General features: G+C 41.5%; 1 protein-coding gene and 1 pseudogene across 3 annotated transcripts; one reads left to right on the forward strand and one right to left on the reverse strand.

The window, feature by feature from the left end:
* Positions 1-845: 845 nt before the first annotated feature.
* Positions 846-20,018, reverse strand: Psma3 (proteasome 20S subunit alpha 3). 2 transcript variants are annotated; one of them, XM_070032689.1, is made up of 11 exons: positions 19,910-20,018; positions 16,732-16,814; positions 13,718-13,841; positions 9,728-9,829; positions 9,581-9,654; positions 7,797-7,869; positions 7,339-7,404; positions 6,001-6,047; positions 2,555-2,622; positions 1,625-1,689; positions 846-1,002 (listed from the first exon to the last, which is right to left on the reverse strand). In XM_070032689.1, the coding sequence occupies exons 1-11, from the start codon at positions 19,928-19,930 to the stop codon at positions 958-960; spliced, it is 768 nt and encodes a 255-aa protein (XP_069888790.1). In that variant the 5' UTR covers positions 19,931-20,018; the 3' UTR covers positions 846-957. The 2 variants fall into 2 exon arrangements, with proteins under 2 accessions (XP_069888790.1, XP_069888798.1); XM_070032697.1 differs by lacking the exon at positions 19,910-20,018 and having other exon boundaries at positions 13,718-13,836; positions 16,732-16,815.
* LOC138834035 (ubiquitin-fold modifier 1 pseudogene) lies at positions 12,204-13,723 on the forward strand (annotated as a pseudogene). The gene has a single exon (XR_011373991.1). The product of XR_011373991.1 is annotated as a ubiquitin-fold modifier 1 pseudogene (transcript).
* Positions 20,019-20,286: the final 268 nt, after the last annotated feature.

Below are 20,286 nucleotides of genomic sequence, written 5' to 3' on the forward strand. Positions count from 1 at the left end.
TTACGATTTAACAGGACTGGTTTTGAGAGTTGTTTGTATACTTATTGGCTATTCAAGTTTAATTTGCCATTTACCAAGATGTTCAAAGTCGAACACCCTGTAGCTACAATAACAAGATTACCTTTCTTAGGAAAGCTTAACATTTGAAATGAGTGGGGTTCATATTGTTTGTTCACAGGGTACTAGGGTTTTGTTATGTGTGTTCTTTCAGCCCACAAAACTCAGCTTTTGTTGGGTGCCAGTGGCTCTTGCCTTAGATTCAGAAGACTGAGATCTGAGGATCACAGTTTGTATCCAGCCCAGACAGGAATGTCCATGAGACTTTTAGCTGTGTCTCAAATGATGAAATGCACTAGCCTTGACCAAAAAAGCTTAGAAACAATACCCAGGTCCTGATTTCAAGCCACAGTACTGAGACCAAAAAATAAACCAGACCATTCTACTCATCATTAGTAATGGACTACAGGGCCAAGGACTGAACCCAGGGTTCTCATGTTAGGTAGCAATATTCTTACTTCATTGTGGCATAAAAGGTGTCTGGTGTGTTTGGTTTTTAACTTCAGATGAAAAAAATTTTTTTAAGTGATACAAGAACAAAAATATTCTTGATTCCTTACAAACTGAAGAGTCTTTAAACTCCCAAAATGAAACATCTTTCTATTGTCACACCCAAACATTTATAACTAGGACTGGCCAGTCATTTTACTATAGAAAAGTGAGGGAACAGTGCCCTCAATTATTTACTAGTTGGCAGGGTAAGTTTGAAAAACACAACAGGATGACTAAGGAGGTTTTGTTTTCAAGAACCCCAATTTTGTCAAGCTCACATTAATCGTACAATTCAATGTTTAGAAGACAACATTTTAATGAAAATTGGTCAGTAAGATGTGTACTCCATTGGGCTAAATAGTTACATGGGATGTGACTGAAACTTAAAATATAACAGATTCTGAAATGTTACATATTATCATCATCTGATTCATCTTCTTCCTTCAAAGATTCCTGTTAAGAGAAAAAAATGTTTAAAATTGATTCTCACTATTTTTGTATCCTACACCTATGGATAAGAAAACAACCTGAACTCACTTGCACTTGTCATTAAAAATTCCTTTATTGCCAGGTTCACATTTGTGTAATCCTAGCCTAAAGAGGCTGAGATCTGGGGGTCACAATTTAAAAGCCAGCCTGGGCAGAGCACTGGCCTTGAACAAGAAGAGCTCAGGGACAGCACCCAGGCCCTGATTCAAGCCCCATCATACTCATTCATACATATACACTCTCTCTCTCTCTCTCTCTCTCTCTCTCTCTCTGTCTCTCGCTCTTTCTCTCTCTCTCTCTCTCTCTCTTGCTCTTTGTCTCTCGCGCGGAAAAGTGTTATCTTAGAATAAAATACTCAATGGCAGGCATATATTGCTCTAACCATCAATCATTATTGATTTGAGCACACATATAGAAAAGCACTAAATAGCCTGTAAAGAACCCTAGCAATTTTCACCAAAAAGTTATGTATGTGTATGGTTTGTGGGGGAGTTTTGGAACTAAAACAACTTTATAGCCTGAGTTCAACTCACATGTTTAAGTCAACCAAATTACTTCATTATTCAGTGATTTTGGTGGGACTTACCTTAGCATATTTCTCTGCTTCTTCCTTTATATCTTTTGGAACAATTTCATGTCTTCCTTTGGTTACTATAAATTAAAACATTTATTGAAAATGAAGATTATACTGTGATTCACATTACCATGCAGCCTACTCAATCTACAAGTCTACAAGAGGTACAACTCTTTCTTTTTTTTTTTTTTGGTCAGTCATGGGGCTTGAACTCTGGGCCTGGGCGCTGTCCCTCAGCTCTTCAGCTCAAGGCAAGCGCTCTACCACTTGAGCTACAGCACCACTTCCAACAGCTCTTTCTAAAATTGTATTTTGAGAATACCAGATAACATACTGGACATGGTAGCTTACAAATTCCAGCTATTTGGGAAGCTATTTTCCCAGCCTAACTCTCACATCTCAACAAAACAAGGAAGGCCGGGTGGTACACACCAGATATTCCTGCTACTGGGAAGCATAAAGAAAGAACTATGATCCCTCAGCAAAAAAATGAGACCCTGTCTGAAAAACCTAAAGCAAAATGGCTCTATGTGTGGACCAATGAAGGCCCTAAATTTAAAACCCCAGTAAAGCCCAAAAAAGATAAAGGAGGGAAATGCTTTGAACTCATTTTTCTGTTTCAACAAGACTAAAAAATGTGCCCAAATTAAGCTCTTTCGAAAACTAAGTTATGCTTTATAACTCTTGAGCACTGAGATATAGCACTGAGATAGATTTTGAGGATCACAAATAACCTTTGAAAGCACTCAGGGACTATACCACACTAGGGTAAAAAACTTCATTTTTCAGTAGTATCTTCTAAAACTATGAAGTGGATTTCTTAAAATGGTTCGTTATTCACAATTTTTCCTCCATTAGACTATCTGGTAATTGTTATGGATTTGGAAACACAAATTAAGAAGCAAATTAAGTACAGATAAGAAACCTCCAAAAACAACTTACATTCACCAACCCAGCTGAGCTCTAATTCGAAAGCTTTATCCTTAACTTCATCATGTACTATGTAAATTCTGGAACAGAAAGAAGAAATTAACTTCTAGGTCATCTCCAAACACTGGAGTACAAATTAGAAGTCCCATGTCTAATTGTAAGTTATTTATAAGATTATCTTTTCGGGGCTGGGAAGGTGGCTCAGTGGTAGAGCGCTTGCCTTGCATGCCTGAGGCCCTGGGTTCGATTCCTCAGCACCACATAAGCAAAAAGAAAAAAGCCGGAAGAGGCGCTGTGGCTCAAGTGATAGAGTGCTAGCCTTGAGCTGAAGAGCTGAGGGACAGCGCCTAGGCCCAGAGTTCAGGCCCCACGACCGGACCCCCCCCCCCCCCAAAAAAAAAAAGATTATCTTTTCTAGTCTATTAGGAACATTAAAGACAAATTATACAGGAAGTGAACTAAAACACTTGCTCAACAAATACTAATAAAAACCTATTTAAGTTTAACCAATACATTCTTTTAAAACTAACTACAAGCCGGGCGCTGGTGGCTCACACCTGTAATCCTAGCTACTCAGGAGACTGAGATCTGAGGATCGCGGTTCAAAGCCAGCCCGGGCAGGAGAGACCGTGAGACGCCCATCTCCAATAAACCACCAGAAAACCAGAAGTGGCACTGTAGCTCAAGTGGTAGAGCGCTTGCCTTGAGCTGAAGAGCTGAGGGACAGCGCCCAGGCCCAGAGTTCAAGCCCCATGACCGACAAAAACAAAAACAAAAAAAAACAAAAACCTAACTACAAAATATACCTCAGACAGATGGGCAACAGGGGCTTACACGTGTAATCCTAACTACTGAAGAGGCTGAGATCTGAGGACTGCCATCTGAAGCCAGCCCAAACAGGAAAGTCTGTTGTGAGACTCATCTCCAAGTAACCACCAGAAAACTAGAATTGAGCCAGGAGCTGGTGGCTCACACCTGTCATCCTAGCTACTCAGGAGGCTGAGATCTGAGGATCACAGTTTAAAGCCAGCCAGCCCAGGCAGGAAAGTCCTTGAGACTCTCATCTCCAGGGACAGCACCCAGGCCCAGAGTTCAAGCCCCATGACTGACCTGCCTACCCCCACCCCCACAAAAAAATACATCTCAGAAAAAACACTGACACAAGAAAAAGCTAACATTAATTTGTCTTTACAAGGTATTTTTCTCTGCTGCAAAATTACTTCATAAGCCAAGTACAAAGCCTTTAGTTCAAATTCCAGTGCCACTCTCCTCCAAAACTAAGTAAAACAGACAAAATACACTAAGAGCTGGGTCCCTAAACCTAGTTCATATGGTTAGATAGAATGTGCAAATAAGTGCTACGAAATCTCCAAAACAATTGCAACTTTTAAAGTTGGAGAAGTGATAAAACCAGTATCTTGTTGAATTAGTTATTACCAAAGAACAGGCTCACTGACACTGAGAGAGGAATCTTTTTAAAACACTCCCCACATTTGACTTTGATTGCTTACGCTTTCAAAACTTATTAGTGTATTCTACTTTATACATCTATTCATATAAACCACTTAAGTTTCTTTTGTTGGTGGTGGGTTTTTGTTTTGTTTTGCTATCCTGGGGCTTTTGAGCTTCTTTTGCTCAAGCACTCTACCACTTGAGCCATCCTGCCACTTCTTTCTGTTTACATGGTACTGAGGAATCTAATCCAGGGCTTCATGCACGCTAGCCACATTCCCAGTCTTAGTTGTTTTTGTTTTATTGGTTGTGGGGCTTGAACTCAGGACCTGGGCACTGTCCCTGAACTCTTTTTGATCAAGGCTAGTGTTCTACCACTTTAAGCCACAGTGCCACTTCCACTTTTCTGGTGGTTAATTGGAGACAACAGTCTCAGGGACTTTCCAGCCTAGGCTGGCTTTTACCCACAACCCTTAGATCTCCTAAGTAGCTAGGATTAGAAGCATGACCCATTGGCACCTGGCAGTCATTTAAGATTTTCTTTTGCTTAATGTTTTTAGGGACTGTTAATACAAAAAGAATTTTAATGATCAACTTAAATCTGGAAAAGAAAAACATTTTTCCCAGAGAAACAGTAAATTCTTTATTCTATCCAGCATGTATCATATGCATAGCCATAAACTTGTATGATCAAATGTATGATATTTGGTATTGTTCAGTGATACAGTACATATTTATTAGCCTGCCTGAACCTCTGAGTCTCATTACTTGGGCAACAAAGAAAAAGACTGTAAGTAAGCTTTCTAGTGTCCTTACAATTTTTTTTTTGGGGGGGGGGTCTGGTCATGTGGCCTGAACTCTGGGCCTGGGTGCTGTCCTTCAGCTCAAGGCTAACACTCTTACCACTTGAGCCACAGCACCACTTTTGGCTTTTTTTTTCTGCTTATGTGGTGCTGAGGAATCGAACCCAGGGCCTTAAGCATGCAAAGCGAGTGCTCTACCACTGAGCCACCTTCCTAGCCCCTGTCCTTATACTTTTAAACACTGTAACACTACTGCTTAAAATGGAGCTTACTTTCTCAGAAGTTGTACCTCTACATCCCATCTGTAACTTTATTTAGTCAAACTTTTTTTTTTTTTTGGGGGTCCGGTCATGGGGCCTGAACTCTGGGCCTGGGTGCTGTCCCTCAGCATTTCAGCTCAAGGCTAGCGCTCTACCACTTGAGCCATAGTGCCACTTCCGGCTTTTTTCTTTTTGCTTATGTGGTGCTGGGGAATCGAACCCAGGGCCTAAGGCATGCAAGGCAAGCGCTCTACCACTGAGCCACCTTCCCAGCCCTAGTCAAACTTTTTTTTTGTCAGTCGTGGGTCTTGAACTCGGCTTGTCCCTCAGCTCTTCAGCTCAAGGCAAGCGCTCTACTGCTTGAGCCACAGCACCACTTCTGGTTTTCTGAGTGGTTTATTGGAGATAAAGTCCTGCCCCGGACTTTCCTGCCCCTTCCTGCCCCAGCTGGCTTTGAACCGAGATCCTCAGATCTCAGCCTCCTAAGTAGCTAGGATTACAGGCATGAGCCACCGGCTGCGCCCAGCTGTAACTTTAGACTAGCGCCAGTGGCTCACGCCTTGTAATCCTAGCTACAAAGCAGATTGAGATTCTGAGGATCATGGTTCAAAGTCAGCCCGGGCAGGAAAGTGAGACTCTTTATTTCCAATAAACTACCAAAAAGCTGGAAATGGTGCTGTGGCCTTGATCTGAAGAGATCAAGGACAGCACCCAGGCCCAGAGTTCAAGCCCCATTACCGACAAAAAAAGTAACTTTAAGGATATTCTGGCTGGCATATATCTCCAGACCAAAGCCCTGAGTTCACCACCCAGTAGCAAAATGCAGGAAGAAATTTTTAATATGTTAAATACATTTTCCAACATAAACACTCTTAGAATTATATGCACGGAAAAGCCAACTGAGGTGTCTTTGCAGATGGTAAGGAGGAAAATTTCAACTTACATTTTTGCAACTTCTTTAACAACATCACGGCAGGTCATTTCTTTCATCTACAGAAAAAAAAACTAATTTTATGAAATAAAACTAAGAAAAACTAAAATTTACAATTTCAATATTAATATGCAAAAATGTATCCTATTTAATATTAAACTTATAAAAATTCAGAACTTTCTACAAATCTTTTCTCATTGGTAGACTTGGAATTTTGGAAAGAAAGCTGATTTTTTCGATTTTCTTTATAGCCAAATGAGGATAATACGCTTACCAACCATGAGTACCTATAAGACAGTAGATACATATAAGGGACAGATGAAAGAATAAGAGAAAAGCTAATTCACAGGGTAACTGACCAACTTTGTTAAAATATCAACTATGACTTACTAAATTCTTTCTACAGGTAGATTCTTCATTAGTTAAGCAAGGTTACAGTGCAGGGTAACAAAGTATATCTCCATGTGAAACTGAAAGTTATTAAATCCTGCCTATAACAAGTTTCTGACAAAGCAGTAAAAATTTTATGGATACTATATATAAAGTTGATTGGTTTGGGGCTAAACAGAAAACTAGGTTTTAAACTTTGATCAGTATCTGAACTTTTGGCTTCAGGGGAAGAAAAAGTGGGCAATTTAACAGGGTGTAAGCTTCATGCCTTTGTCTAGGATCAAACTAAGAAGAGGAATTGGAGTATAGACTGTAAGGTTTGTTCTTATGACATAAAAGTGATTCAAAGAAAAATGATACAGGGGAAAAAAACAAACTTTTTGTTGTAGTTGATTCTATGACATAAACTCAATTTGAAAACACCAAAAATTTCAAGAGCTCAAGAAGGATCTATGAATGAGTTTCAATGACTCAGTAACATTACAAAGGAAGGTGTTTTTTTGTCTTTCTGAATTGAGACTGGTTTATAGCACCCATTAAGTTTATAAAGGGAGCTGGACACTAGTGGCTCATACTTGTAAAGTCCTAGCTACTCAGGAGGCTGAGATCTAAAAATCACAGTTTAAAGCCAGCTCAGGCAGAAAAGTCCATTAGACTCTTATCTCCAATTAATGATGAGATAACAAGTGGAGCTGTGGCTCCAAGTGGTAAAGCACTAGCCTTGGTCTAAAGAGCTCAGGATCAGCTCACAGACCAAGTTCAAGCACCTGGCTGACCAAAAAAAAAAATTACAAAGGGATCAATGATACAATTCTATAAACGTGATCCCACTTACAAATGTAACTACTTAGCTTCCAAAAATGTTATAAATGTCAAACAATACAATATCCTTGGGTTGAGGTCTCATTTTTGGTGATAAGCTTCACTTTGTGCAAAATTCAAGCATTAAATATATATTACCTGAAGTTTTTCTATTTCTGTCTTTGCAGCTTGCCTGGCTTTGCCAATGGCACAGCCCCAATAACCCTATTAAAAATCGAACATACAATCATTCAGTTAGTAAACTGTATCATTAATGAGCACGGCTATTTAAAAGCAAATAACAAATGTGTCCAAGCATTCTGAATGTCCAATTACTCAAAAAAATTTAAATACCAAACTTAAAAACCAGACTTATACATGCTAGGCAAATGCTCTGCTACTGAGCTCCACATCCATCTACATTTAAGACATAATATTTACAATATTACGTAGCATACTGAAAGCCACAAAATTTCCATCTATGTCATAGCCATAGTTATTAATGATAAGCAAGAGAACATCACTTTTTTTTAATGAATTTTAAGGAAACTTCATGTAATCCAAATGTAAGACAAATACTAATGAGATAAGAACTTAAAATAGTTCAAAATACTCACATAAGAAACACCTGATGGGTCAATCATGTACAGTTGTGCACCATCATTCACACTGTAAGACCCTAACATGAAACTGCATAAAACATTTAAACCAAAGGTTAGTAATACTAAGTATGTATTTCTTCAGAAAAAAGAAAAAACCAAAATGTTAGCTGCTATGCTAGTGCTTCACACCTGTAATCCTAGCTAAGCAGGAGGCTGAGATCTGAGAGAGGATGGAGGTCCAAAGCCTATGAGACTATTTTTTGGTCAGTCATGGGACTTGAACTCAGGGCCTGGATGCTGAGCTTTTTTTGCTCGAGGTTAGTGTTCTACCACTTTGAGCCATAGCATCACTTCCATATTTCTGGTGATTAATTAGCGATAAAGAGTCTCACAGCATTTCCTGTACATGCTTACTTTGAACCACGACCCTCAGATCTCAGCCTTCTGAGTAGATAGTATTCCTAGCATGAACCACCAGTGCCCAGTCCCATGAAATTCTTATTTCCAATTAACTACCAAAAATGCCACAAGTTGAACTATGGCTCAAGTGGTCAAGCTCTAGCCTTAAGCAAAAAAGCTTAGAGACAGCATTCCCGACCCCGAGTTTAAGCCCTAGGAATGCGCGCGCGCACGCGCGCACACACACACACACACACAGAGAGAGAGAGCGAGAGAGAGAGAGAGAGAGCGAGAGAGAGAGAGAGAGCGAGAGAGAGCAAGAGAGCGAGCGAGCGAGCGCTGGGTGCCGGTGGGTCACGCCTGTGATCCTAGCTACTCAGAAGGCTGAGACTGAGGATGACAGTTCAAAGCCAGCCCAAAAGCCAGCCCAGGCAGGAAAGACCATGAGACTTGTATTTCCAATAAACCACCAGAAAACCAGAAGTGGCACTGTGGCTTAAGGGGTAGAGCCTTGAGCGGAAGAGCTCAGGGACAGAGTTTAAGCCCTTTGACCAACAGGAAAAAATGAAAAAACAAAAAGCTGGACAAAAATGACAGCTTCGAAGTTAAACATTTTGATAAGGTTAGTTTCAATGGACAAAATGTCATGATAGCATTCATCTGAGAAACCATTTTTTTAATATTTACACTTATTCCCGGTTATTACTCCAAATGAACTTTTTTTTCTCCAGAAGCAAAAATGCCAGCACTTTATTATTTTTTTTTGGGGGGGGGGTCCAGTCGTGGGCCTGAACTCTGGGCCTGGGCGCTGTCCCTCAGCTCTTCAGCTCAAGGCTAGCCCTCTACCACTTGAGCCACAGCGCCACTTCCGGCTTTTTTCTTTTTGCTTATGTGGTGCTGAGGAATCGAACCCAGGGCCTCAGGCATGCAAGGCAAGCACTCTACCACTGAGCCACCTTCCCAGCCCCGCATTTTACTTTTAAAAGCCAAAAGAATAACAAAAATTATGAAATGTAATTTAATTACTGTTTAAAACTCCATTTAAAAGCATTTGACCAGAGTACTTAAGTTATATCAAAACGGAGGTTAATGAGAAAAGTGTAGTATAATTAGCTACTTAATGACATGAAAGGTATTCATAATCACAATTTCCTGAGAATATCAGGGACTTAAAACCAGAGAATTTATTTAAATCAGATTATTGTAATTATGTATTCTGGTTTTATCATTTCAATTCTGTATTATCCATCACTATTCAAAAATAACATTCCTGGATACTTTTAATTATTACACTATTTCTTGGTAAGAATTTATATTAATGTATAAAAAGGCTAAACTACTGAGGCAAATGGGTATCTAGATTACAGATCTGACTTTTGAGTATCACAAAATATTCATACCTGCAGCCAAAAGGTCTAACAGCACTGTACAGTGTATAAGCATGTACGTACATAGCCACTCTGTCTGCAAGATGCTGAGGATAAACAGAAGAATGTTAGTACATTTTTTCATTATTGTTCATAAAGTTCCTCAATATGTCAACTTACTTTTAGGGGAATGTTATAGCCAAAGTTAGATCTAAAGTTGGAAGCTTCTTCTCTTGCTATGTCTGCTAAAGAACGAGCATCTGCCAACAAACCTGCTACTGCCTGTAGAAGAGAAAGAATCAATAAAAATTCTTTAAGCAAATAAAACCTCCAATTGTTTATTAATATTTTTTGAGCTTAAAGTTCTTTATAGGCATTCTGATACTTGAGTATGGAAACTGAATTAATTTACTATGCCTAACTTTGTTTTGTCCAAAAATATATTCAGAAGTAACATTTCTAACATAATCCTACTATACTCAGTGGCTCACGCCTGTAATCTTAGCTACTCAGAAGGTTGAGATCTGAGGATCACAGTTCAAAGCCAGCCCAGGCAGTGAGACTGTTATCTCCAATTAACCACCAGAAAACCGGGAGTGGTGCTGTGGCTCAAGTGGTAGAGCACTCACCCAGAGTTCAAGCCCCACGACCAACCAAAAAAAGAGAAAACAGTAGGGTACTGATGGATCATGCCTGTATAATTTCAAGCTACTAAGGAGGCTGAGATCTGAGAATTGCAATTCAAACATGGACAGAGCAGGAAAGTCCATGACATTCTTATCTCTAATTAGCCACCAGAAAACCAGAAGTAGGGCTGTGGTTCAAAGTGGTAGAACACTACTAGCCCTGAGCAGAAGAGTTCAGGGACAGAGCCCAGGCCCTGAGTTCAAGCCCTGTGACAACAAAAAACAAAACAAAAAAAAACAAGAAAAAGAACAATCTTGATCAAGAATGATCTTTACGAATTATATGTTCAAAAGTTTTGGTCTAAAAGGCACAACTATACCTCATCTTTTTCAGTCTACTGGTTAAAACTTCAGTAAGAAACAAAAATAGGACAATCTTTAAAGATTAGTGGCTTATAGCCGGGCGCTGGTGGCTCACGCCTATAATCCTAGCTACTCAGGAGGCTGAGATCTGAGGATTGCGGTTCAAAGCCAGCCTGGGCAAGAAAGTCGGTGAGACTCTTATCTCCAATTAACCACTAGAAAACCAGAAGTGGCACTGTGGCTCAAGTGGTAGAGCGCTCGCCTTGAGCTGAAGAGCTGAGGGACAGTGCCCAGGCCCAGAGTTCAAGCCCCATGGCCGACAAAAAAAAAAACCCTCAAACTAAAGATTAGTGGCTTAGAACTAGTTCCTGCATATGTGTTGAGGTGACCTGGTACATTTGCAATACAATTAAATTTGTAGTAAAGATACAATGTTTCAGTTTTACAATATTTTACATTTCTTCCCCCTTTTTTTTTGGGGGGGGGGGAGAGGTCAGTCCTGAAGCTTGATCTCCGGGCCTGGGCACTGTCCTTGAGCCTCTCTGTGTTCAAAGCTAGCCCTCTACCACCAGAGACACTTCTGACTTTTTCTGTTTATGTGGTACTGAGTAATCTAACCTAGGGCATCATGCATGCTAGGCAAGTGCTCCACTGCTAAGCCATTTTCCCAGCCCCAATATTTTACAATTCTTTCAACATTATCATCTCTGAGCAGCTGAATTGTTAGTTATAAAAATAAAAGTTGGGGCTGGGAAGGTGGCTCAGTGGTAGAGCGCTTGCCTTGCATGCTCGAGGCCCTGGGTTCGATTCCTCAGCACCACATAAGCAAAAAGAAAAAAGCTGGAAGTGGCACTGTGGCTCAAGTGGTAGAGCGCTAGCCTTGAGCTGAAGAGCTGAGGGACAGCGCCCAGGCCCAGAGTTCAGGCCCCATGACCGGACCCAAAAATAAAATAAAATAAAATAAAATAAAATAAAATAAAATAAAAATAAAAGTTGAGGGGCTGGGAAGGTGGCTCAGTGGTAGAGTGCTTGCCTTGTATGCCTGAGGCCCTGGGTTCGATTCCTCAGCACCACATAAGCAAAAAGAAAAAAGCCAAAGTGGCACTGTGGCTCAAGAGGTAAAGCGCTAGCCTTGAGCTGAAGAGCTGAGGGACAGCGCCCAGGCCCAGAGTTCAGGCCCCACGACTGGACCCAAAAAAAAAAAAGTGTAGGAAGTTTGCAGAATACCAGACATTTAGTAACTAGACCATTAGGTTTTGTTTTTTGTTTTTTGTTTTTTTTTTTGCAGTCCTGGGGCTTGAACTCCTCAGGGCCTGGGCACTGTTCTTGAGCTTCCTTTGCACATGGTTAGCATCCTACCACTTGAGCCACAGCGCCACTTCCAGCTTTTCTGTGTACATAGTACTAAGGAATGGAACCCAGGGCTTCATGCATGCTAGGTAAGCACTCTACCACTAAGCCACATTCTCACGCCCATTATGTATTACTGAATTAAAAAAAAAAATCATGAAAAAAATTATTCAAACTCAAGGTACCATAAAATGAAAGTTTAGAAACTGCTGTCTTAGACCTGCACAATTTAAAAGTACTGTAAGAATCTTTAACAACCTTTTACCTTTAGTAAGAGTAATTTTAATTTTACCAAGTAACATACACTCATTATATATTATACAGTTTACACAATTATTTTTAATAATATAAACACTATATGAGATAAACAGTTTATCCTTAGTTAGGTGCCAGTAATCCTAGCTACTCAGAAGGCTGACATCTAAGGATTATGGTTTAAAAATCAGCCTATTCCAGAAAGCCCTTAACTTTTTTCTTTGCCAGTCCTGGGGATTGAACTCAGGACCTACTTAGGCTCTGTTACTGAGCCTCTCTGTGCTCAGGGGTAGTGCTCTACTACTTGAGCTACAGAGCCACTTCTGGCTTTTCCTGAATAATTTATTGGAGGCAAGAGTTTCACAGGCTTTCCTGCTCTGGCTGGCCTGGAACTGTGATAGATCTCAGTCTGCTGAGTAGATGCGATTATAGGCACGTGAGCCACAGGAGCCCATCCCCTTACGACTCTTACCTCTAACTACCAAAAATACCAGAAGTGGAGCTGTGGTAGAGCACTAACCTTTAACAACAAAGCTCAAGGACAGTACACAGGCCCTATGTTCAAGCCCCAGAACCAGCAGGAAAAAAAGTTTATCTTTGCCTTACAAATCAGGAGACTATTTAGAATTATGTCCCTGAGTCTCTCCAGGCCCATTCCACCATGCCGAAGGTTTCGTTTAAAATCACGTTGACGTCGGACCCGTGGCTGCCGTACAAAGTACTCAGTGTTCCTGAAAGTACACCTTTCACAGCAGTCTTAAAGTTTGAAGCAGAAGAATTTAAAGTTCCTGCAGCCACAAGTGCAACTATTACAAATGATGGAATAGGAATAAGTCCTGCACAGACTGCTAGAAATGTTTTTCTAAAGCATGGCTCAGAACTTCAAATTATTCCTAGGGATCGTGTTGGAAATTGTTAATAGCTGCTACTTGGAACATTCAATTGCTTTTCAGAATAAATACTGGTATATTTCGTTATTGTAAAAAAAAAAAAAAAAAAAAAGAATTATGTCCCAAAGGTGACCCAACCTAGTTAAGTTTCAACATTTAAAGAATCATAGAAGCCGAGTCCCAGTAGCTCACACCTGCAATCCTAGCTACTCAGAAGGATGAGATCTGAGGATCAAGGGTTCAGAGCCAGCCAGGGCAGGAAAGTCAAGACTCTTATCTCCAATTAATCATCAGAAAATGGGAAGTGGTGCTGTTGTAGCTCAAGTGGTAGAGCGCTAGTCTTGAGCTGAAGAGCTGAGGGACAACGTCCAGGCCCAGAGTTTAAGCCCCATGACCAATCCCACCCCCCAGTTCTGCTATTACAGAACTGGTAGAATCTTATCTACTAGTGATATATGCTGCCAAGATGTCATTTTCCGTTACATTTTTTCACGTGTCACCACTGGAATGCTATCCTTCTTTTCAACAATTAACTGTTTAAACCTTAGCAACTCACTGTTATCTACTATTGCCTCAATGTTAAAAATTGGTTCTTAGAATCAGAATTCAGTGTATTTCATTCTGTAAGTTACTTCCAAAGAAACTAAACAAAGCAAAAAGAGGAACACTTGAATATGTGACCTTACCATTCCAACATGCCGATCAACATTAAAAAGCCGTTTGTTAGAACCTTCTTCATAAAGTTTAGAAAGGACTAACTTCTCCACCCCAAAGACAACGCCATCTTTACATCTGATCCCAATAGCTGTACTGAAACAAGAAAATCAATTTAACTGAAAGAAGAATTGTAAATTTAACAAAACCATAAAGAGGTAACATTCAGCTGGGCACTGGTGGCTCACTGTAATCCTAGCTACTCAGGAAGCCAAGATCTGAGGATCACAGTTCAAAGCTAGCCAAGGCAGGAAAGGCCAAAGACTCCTACCACCAAAAGACAGAAGTGAAACTGTAGCTTTAGTAGTATAGTGCTAGCCTTGAGCTAAAAGAAAGCTATCAACTGTGACTAATATGATCTTGTTTTGCTTCCTTTGTTCATTCATTCCTATTTTCCTTTTAACAAATATATTGCTTCTAGTAAACATACGAGAATAAAATGTTCTACCACAACTATTTAAAAAATTAACCTAGCTGGTCACAGATGGCTCATGCGTGTAGTCCTAAACTACTAAGGAGGCTGAAATCTGAGAATGTTCAAAGCCAGCCCAGGTAGAAAAAAGTCTCTGAGACTCTTATCTCCAATTAAACACTCAAAAACCGGAAGTGACACTTTGGCTCAAAGTGGTGAGCACTAGACTTAGCAAAAGAGCTCAGGAGAGTGCCCAGGCCCTAAGTTCAAGCCCCACAACCACCAAAAAAACAAAAAACTCAAAAGCTAGAGAAATTGGACTGGGAAGTTGAATCAGTGGTAGAGCGCTTGCCTTGCATGCATGAGGCCCTGGGTTCGATTCCTCAGCACCACATAAGCAGAAAAAAATCCAGAAGTGGCTGTGGCTCAAGTGGTAGGGCGCTAGCATTGAGCTGAGAGACAGTGCCCAGGCCCAGAGTTCAGGCCCCACAACCAAGGGAAAAAAAAAAAAAAAAAAGGCTAGAGAAACTGCATAATCAAAACAAAACATGTTAGTCAGATGCCAGTGGCTCATGCCTGGACCATACAGTGGTCTATAAGAGGCCTCCCAAAATCTGATGAAACCATGGAAGTTCATTCCCAGAAAAATGAAAAAATGCACAAAAATTACCTTGCAAAATGTTGTCTTTCCCCCATACTTTAGGTATCATTAGTGGCTCCCCTTTAAAGTTTAAACTCCGCTTCCCAGATGTCTGGGTAAAAATCCTGAGAATCTTGTCAGAGTTCACCAAATACACAATTTTGTTATAAATCCTGGACTCTACTAAATTTCACCTCACTGTCATCCCTCCAGCACCTCCAATGACATGCTCACTGTTGCCTCATGTCTTTGAAGTTATTCTGGGTAGTAGGGTTTATTTCCCCCTTGTCACTCAAGGCACAGTTAAGTCTATTTCCATAAACATTTGCAAATTTCCTTGATGTTAATCTCTTACAGCCAGTAGAAGGCTTTCCTAATTATTCCAACTCACCTTCCTCACTAATGTTTAGAATCTACCACAATCTACATTTTAAACTAAAAGTTCTCAACATGTAATTCTGGAATTTCCTGGGAGGGAATGTTATAGAAAGAATTATCTTAAGCATACAAAGACAGTCAGGTGTCTGTGGCTCACACCTATAATCTTTGGCTACTCAAGAGTCTGAGGAATGTGATTCAAAGCCAGCTAGAGCAGAGAAGTCCATGAGACTCTTACCTCCAATTAACCACCAAAAGGCATTAAGAGGAAATGTGGTGGCAAGTGGTAGAGTGCTAACCTTGAGCAAAAAAGCTTAGGGACAGTGCCCAGGCCCTGAGTTCAAGCTATAGGACACAGACACACAGACACACACACACACACACACACACACACTCTCTCTCTCTCTCTCTCTCTCTCTCTCTCTCTCTCTCTCTCATTGTGGACTGATGGTTCAGAAGCAATGGTGTGTAGATAACATAAATCAAGACACACACACACACACACACACACACCTCCTTGTGGACTGATGGTTCAGAAGCAATGGTGTGTAGATAACAAATCACACACACACACACACACACACACCTCCTTGTGGACTGATGGTTCAGAAGCAATGGTGTGTAGATAACATAAATCAAGCTAGTGACAACAATACACTGGTAAGGACTATACTCTTTACCTCCTAATCACAGTTCTAAAAAAGCTACTTTCAGTTAAGAATATTCTAGATTAAATAATGTTTATTAATCTCAAACCTTAGTTTGTTCATTTGTTCCTTTCTTCCTTCCTTTCTTTTTGGTGATGGTCCTGGGACTTGAACTCAGGGCCTAGCCAATGTCCCTGTGCTTTTCTGCACAAAGTGCTGCATCACCTAAGCAACAGCTCCACTTCTAGCTAATTACTCAGGAGGCTGAGATCTGAGGATCACCATTTGAAGCCAGTCCAGGTAGGAAAGTCTATGAGACTGCTACCTCCAAACTACCAGCAAATCCAGAAGTAGAGCTGTGACTAAAGTGGGAGAGCACCAGCCTTGTACGAAATAGCTAAGGGACAGCACCCAGGCCTCTAGTTGACACCTCAGTACCAGAACCAAAAAACAAAAGCATTATCCTCAAACTGACATGTTGAATTCAAACCTCTTTGTACAATTAACAATATAAATAAAGCTGGGTGCTGGTGGCTACGTCTATATAACAAATTAATAATCAAAAATCTCAAAAAGAATAATGAACTGGCAAAAATGATAATGAATGTCGTTTTAGCCAGGTGCTGTGGCTAACACTTGTAATGTTATCTATTCAGGAGACTGAAATCTGAGGATTGTGGTTCAAAGCCACCCTGGGCAGGCAAGTCCATGAGACTTATCTCCAGTAAACCACCAAAAAGCTGGAAGTATAACTGTGGCTCAAATGATAGAGTGTTAACTTTGGGCAAAAACGCTCAGGGACAAGACCAGGCGGTGTTCAACCCCAAGGACTGGCACAATTTTTTTAAAAAAGTGTTATTTACTACTCACTTAAAGCATATTTATTTCAAGTAAAACAATGTTTCTTACCTACTATTTTCCACGGCTTTCATAGCATATTCAACTTGAAAAACTCTTCCATCAGGAGAGAAGGTAGAGGCTGACAGGTCATACTAGGTGGAAAAGGACAAGGATAAGTCTATAATACCACATCTTTGGCAGTAATGACAACACAATGTTTTTGTCTCCAAGTGTCTTACAATGAGAAATGTGTTACATCCCAACACACAGTGACAGTGGTAAAGAGAGTTACACATCTTCGACTTCTGCCTCCGAAAAGTACAAAACAGTACTGAAACATTTAAATTTGTGGCTGTGCTATTAACAAACTGAAAGACTGGTCTGATTTTAGTTTGTATGAAACCAACGACAGCCTGGCAGACTCAAAGCTATATGCCAAAGTCACTATGTGAGAACACGAAGACAGTTATTCTTGAAGGACTTTATTTTCAAATTGGACCAGGCATAAAGCTAGGTGGAAATGCACCAAGAAAGGGAAAAAGAAAAGGACTCTGTGCCAACGGATCACACCTGTAATCCTGCTCATAAGGCAGAGAAGGATGGCAGTTCAAAGTCAATCCAGGCAGAAAACTCTGTGAGACTATTTCCAGTTAACCAGCCAAAAGCCAGAGTGGAGCTATGGCTAAAATGATAAAGCTTCAGCCTTAAGCAAAGAAAAAGTTAAGCCACATTGTGTGGCCTTACTTCACAAGCCCCAGTCCTTGTTTTTTGTTTTGTTTTGTTTTGTTTGGGGGGTGGGGGAGTGATGGAAAGAACTACAGCAGACTGCTTTGCTAGAACAGGCCTTCTGGGGCAGTTAATTTTAAGATGAGTCACACTTAATGCCAAGGAACTAGCCATTTAGGAAAGATAGAGGAATAGAATTCCTGGCATCTGACACAAAAACCTTATGGTAGAAGCAAGCTTAACCCAGTCAAGGGACAGAAATAAGGTCACTGTGTCTTAAGTACTATGGATAAGAGAGTACACTATGCTTCTGAAGGGAAGAACCAAATCTGTTGGGTCTCAGGCTGGAATAGCTAGTTTACATGTTATTCTAAGGGCCGAGGATTTAGGAAAGTGGCAGGATACTTCTGTAGCATTTATAAGGCTCAGGGTTCCATTTCCAGCACTACAAAGCAAAATAAAATAGAAAAGAAATTAATCAGTTTTTATTATTGTTTTTACTTTAGCACCTGAAATTGTGCCATTCACTGAGCTAAAGATTATAGGTTATGGGCTGGGAAGGTGGCTCAGTGGTAGAGCGCTTGCCTTGCATGCTCGAGGCCCTGGGTTCGATTCCTCAGCACCACATAAGCAAAAAGCAAAAAGCCGGAAGTGGTGCTGTGGCTCATAGTGGTAGAGCGCTAGCCTTGAGCTGAAGAGCTGAGGGACAGCGCCCAGGCCCAGAGTTCAGGCCCCATGACTGGACCCAAAAAAAAAAAAAAAAAAGATTATAGGTTATGTTAGGAAAAACCCCAAAGCTCTACTTTGAAACTGCAGTATGAAATAATGACCAAAAAAATGCATGGTGGTACACACATGTAATGAGAGCATTTGGGAAAACTGAAGCAAGAAGATCACAAGTTAGAGGCCAATCAAGACTCTGTGTTGCTCTAGCCTCCTAAAAATAATCCCAGGCTAATGATGTAGCTCTGTGGGAGAAAACTTGCCAAGCATTTGTAAGGCACTGGGTTTAACTGCCAGCAAGGGATGAAAAGCAATAAAATGGACACAAACAGCAAACAAATAGTACTATCTGGAATTCTTGGGGGAAATGAAGGCAGGAGATAAGCTTTGAACTGATACTTTTCAGAGATCATTCTATCTTTTCATGATAAATTATCCTATATAATTACATTGAAACACTATTTTAAGTGGAGCACTGTTAATTGAAGTCCCTACTAATGTAGCTAGTTGCAAAGTCAGCTTGTTACAAGACACATATATGACTAGCCATGCCTCCTATCTCTCCACCATGGCATTCCACTTCAGCTCTCCCTCAGAGTTGATCTGGTTTGTTGGTATTGTTTTTTTGCTCTTTGTTTTACTACACTCCTGGCTCAGTTTTCTTACAGTGTTAAGTGCCATCAAGGATGCAAGTTTTCTGGGGACATATGTCCCACCTGCAGTCACTGGCTCTCTAATAACGGCTCCTGATGTAACCTCTAAGAAAGAAAGAAAGGAAGGAAGGAAGGAAGAAAGAAAGGAAGAAAGAAAGAAAGAAAGAAAGAGAAAGAAAGAAAGACAGAAAGGGAAGACGTACTATTGAGCATCTATCCAAAAAAACTTCAGCATAGTCGAATGGACTAGACCATTCCAAACATAAAGTCCCTATGAGGAAACTCAACAGCAGTATTTCTGCTTAATGCTGCGTCTCCAAGTGTTTGGAACAAACCAGATAGATGAACCGAGAAACCAGTTACTCAATGCCACTAATGTAAATAACCAGCGAATGTTTCGTACGGAGAGAAAAGTATGAAAAAAGGACAAGCAAAATAAAAGCACGCCCGAGACGTTTCACAAACAGCAGTAACAAGACATGCACACACACCCCAAACCCGCAGTAGTCAGAAGCATCATCAGAGCATTAAATGTTTACGGTATTATGCCAGGACGGTCAGTTAAATAACTTATACATGAAACCGAGGAAGAGGTGCAGGAAAAACGCAAAAGGCGCATCGTATTTAGTTTCCAGACTCCTCCTTCTTGTGGGGTCGGTGCAGACAGCGTTCCCAGGGATTGTTCCGGGGCTGCTCATCAGTGTCTTTTCCGGAAAGGCAGTCAGCGGCAGCCTGGCACCTGCAAGGCCCAGAGCTGGAAACTCGCACTGAGCCATCTCGGCGGCGGGGCCTAGGCAGCGCCCGGGGGGTGAGCGGTCCCTCAACCCTACCACTCCCTACTGTAGCCTCCACTTTCGCTTTCCCGCCGTGACTCAGCAGGCCAAGGTAGTTCCAAACCCCACGGCGGCTCGGCCAAAGCGGCCACCCCTGGGCTGCACAGCCGGCGGGAGCCACACGGCGCCCCGGGGCGCGGGCCCGGGGGCCGGCGGCCAAGACCGCGAGCCTCGGGACGGCGAGGGCCTTCAGGCCCCGGCGCGCCCCACACACCCCCGGGCAAAGCCCCCCATGCGGACTGACCGCACTCGAGCCAAGGCAGACCCTCAGGCCAGACGACCACAGAGCAAGCACGCGAGACACAAACTCACCCCGGTGCCGATGGAGCTCATTTTGCCGCAGACCCACCGGGACGCGCGGGGCTCCCACGCCTAAGAGGCCTGTTCCACGGCGCCGTGCACGCCAGCAACGGGCCCGCCTATTGGCTACGCTTTCAACCAATAGCCTTCCTCTCTGTGGCTGGTTCTCAGGTAAGAAGAGGATTGTGGGTAAAAAAAAAAAAAAAGCAGGCGCGGAGGTTGGCGGCGCGCATGCGCAGAAGTGGTGGCGGTGGAGTTGGGCGAGGCGAGGCTGCCCCTTTCCGCTCCAGTTCCTTGAGCTTTGGCGGCTGCGCTTCTCCCCAGAAACTAGTATTTACTTTTTAATTGCACTTCTCTCCTCCTCGCTTCATTCTTCCCTGAGCAAAAAG

Source organism: Dipodomys merriami, unplaced genomic scaffold (assembly GCF_024711535.1).
Source record: "Dipodomys merriami isolate MVZ:Mamm:240054 unplaced genomic scaffold, mDipMer1.0.p SCAF_1, whole genome shotgun sequence".
In the NCBI taxonomy this organism is placed as follows: Eukaryota; Metazoa; Chordata; class Mammalia; order Rodentia; family Heteromyidae; genus Dipodomys; species Dipodomys merriami.

Coding starts and splice junctions, on each gene's coding strand:
- Psma3 (XM_070032689.1), bottom strand. CDS start 19,930: ATGAGCTCCATCGGCACCGGG. Junction 9,830..13,717: donor TTGATCGGCATGTTGGAATG/GTAAGGTCACAT, acceptor TCTCTTCTACAG/GCAGTAGCAGGTTTGTTGGC. Junction 1,003..1,624: donor AAGCAGAGAAATATGCTAAG/GTAAGTCCCACC, acceptor TTCTCTTAACAG/GAATCTTTGAAGGAAGAAGA.